Raw genomic sequence first — 2,400 nt, 5'->3', positions numbered from 1 at the left:
GTATGTCCGAAAATGCCACCGCTGCCAGATACATGCAAACATGATAAGGGTACCTCCGAATGAGCTTAATCCAACAAGCTCGCCATGGCCGTTCGCCACATGGGGAATGGATGTTATTGGACCAATCGAGCCTGCCGCTTCCAACGGACACAGGTTTATCCTAGTAGCAATCGACTATTTCACCAAATGGGTCGAAACAGCATCTTACAGAGCAGTAACTAAGAAAGTTGTGGTAGACTTTGTTCGCAACGGCATTGTTTGTCGGTTCGGGATTTCGGAGTCAATCATCACTGATAATGGTTCTAATCTCAATAGTGACCTGATGAAAGCCATGTGTGAGACCTTCAAGATCAAACACAAGAATTCTACAGCCTACAGACCTCAGATGAACGGAGCCGTCGAAGCCGCCAATAAGAATATCAAGAAGATACTAAGGAAAATGATAGAGAAGCATAAGCAGTGGAATGAGAAGCTATTATTTGCTTTATTGGGATACTGCACCACAGTCCGCACATCAATCGGGGCAACCCCCTATATGCTAGTTTATGGTACAGAAGCCGTCATTCCCGCCGAGGTGGAAATTCCCTCATTACCAATCATACAAGAAGCAAAGCTAGACAATGTAGAATGGGTGAAGAATCGTTATGAGCAGCTAGATATTATATATGGAAAGAGAATGAATGCAGTTTGCCACAGTCAGCTTTATCAGAACAGGATGTCCAGAGCCTTCAACAAAAGAGTCAAGCCGAGACAGTTCACACCGGGGCAACTAGTGTTAAAGAAAATCTTTCCACATCAATATGAAGCTAGAGGGAAATTCTCTCCCAATTGGCAGGGTCCATACATGGTTCACCAGGTTCTAACAGGAGGAGCCCTCATACTCGCAGAAATGGACGGATAAGTCTGGCCTAAACCGATCAATTCAGATGTAGTCAAGCATTACTATGTGTAATTTTCATGCTTTCCTCATCGATGTAATTGAACTACGCCTGACCTGATTCCTGTTTAAGAGGGGATACCTAGGTAGCCCTATGGGTTCGGTCACAATTTAATAAATTTTCATTCCCCCTCCCCCCCGTAATTGGAAACTGGGGCAGAATTTTGAGGAGGACCCTCAAAATTCCGAAGTCGTTTTCAGCCAATCATTGCAAACAACAGTCAGAAACATCAACCCATTAAACTGGGGCAGAATTTTGATGAGGATCCTCAAAATTCCATACCAAGAGAGGTTGCAATGTCCTGAACCACGTCACAGTTGTCGATTCATCTAAAAGCTGTTTCTTAATTATATACTTATATCATATTTTTACAAAAATCATGCATGTTTATTACTGAAATTACCTTGTTTAGCAACGCTACCCTAATGATACATACAGTCTCACTAGATCAAAGTCAAGCGGGTCAAGCAGAGCCAGCGGGGATACGAACTAACCTCCCCCTTTACAAAACTCACGATTTTTCTTTGGATGCAGGCACTTGAGTTGCAAAATCATCAAATATACTATACGCTCACTCACATTGCTCAGAAATACAACTCTCAGAACCGTTGCACTTACTCACAGCTGCTATCCGCCTGCAGTGTCCCCAGCAGGCACAATATCCTCAGCAATCTCGATACCGCAATCCGCTATCAGCTAAGAAAACTCTATTGCCATTTGCCCTTTTTACTTCCTGCATAAGGCTACCATTCTACCTTTCGAGACTAAGCACTGTCTCCATCTGCATTTCCTGCATTGCATAAGGCTACCATTCTACCTTCCGAGACTAAGCACGGTCTCCGTCTGCATTTCCTACATTGCATAAGGCTACCATTTTGGCCTCCAAGACTAAGCACTGTCTCCATCTGCATTTCCTGCATTGCATAAGGCTACCATTCTGCCTTCCGAGGTTAAGCTCTACCTCCATCTGCATGGCTGAAAGATCGCCACCTTATTTACATTTGCATGGCTGAAAGATCGCCACCTTATTTACATTCGCATGGCTGAAAGATCACCACCTTTACATTTGCATGGCTGAAAGATCGCCACCTTATCTACATTTGCATGGTTGAAAGATCGCCACTTTATCATTTGCATGGTTGAAAAATCGCCACATACTACATTTGCATGGCTGAAAGATCGCCACTTTATCATTTGCATGGCTGAAAGATCACCACCTTTTGCATTTCATGGGCTGAAAGATCGCCACCTACTATATCTCATGGGCTGAAAGATCGCCAAATTGTCCAAAGGCATCATTGTTCGGAGGAACCATGCTCATAGCCTAAGAACACCATTTCATGTCCTGAGGACCCTTTTTATCTTCTGCACATCATTATTCAAGGGCATCATAGTTCGGAGGCATCATTCTCATAGCCCGAGAGCATCATTTCATGGCCTACGAATCCTTATTATACGCTTC

At 43.7% G+C, this 2,400-nt stretch overlaps 1 protein-coding gene across 1 annotated transcript; it reads left to right on the top strand.

Annotated features, from left to right (window-relative positions):
* The first annotated feature begins 439 nt into the window (after positions 1–439).
* LOC138870589 (uncharacterized) lies at positions 440–901 on the top strand. Its single transcript, XM_070148410.1, has one exon. It carries the CDS (start codon positions 440–442, stop codon positions 899–901), a length of 462 nt encoding a protein of 153 aa, XP_070004511.1.
* The last annotated feature ends 1,499 nt before the right edge of the window (positions 902–2,400 follow it).

The sequence above is a fragment of the Nicotiana sylvestris genome, chromosome 6, assembly GCF_000393655.2.
Source record: "Nicotiana sylvestris chromosome 6, ASM39365v2, whole genome shotgun sequence".
In the NCBI taxonomy this organism is placed as follows: Eukaryota; Viridiplantae; Streptophyta; class Magnoliopsida; order Solanales; family Solanaceae; genus Nicotiana; species Nicotiana sylvestris.
Note: the sequence above shows the minus strand (reverse complement) of the source record. Positions and strands in the feature narration are given on the sequence as shown.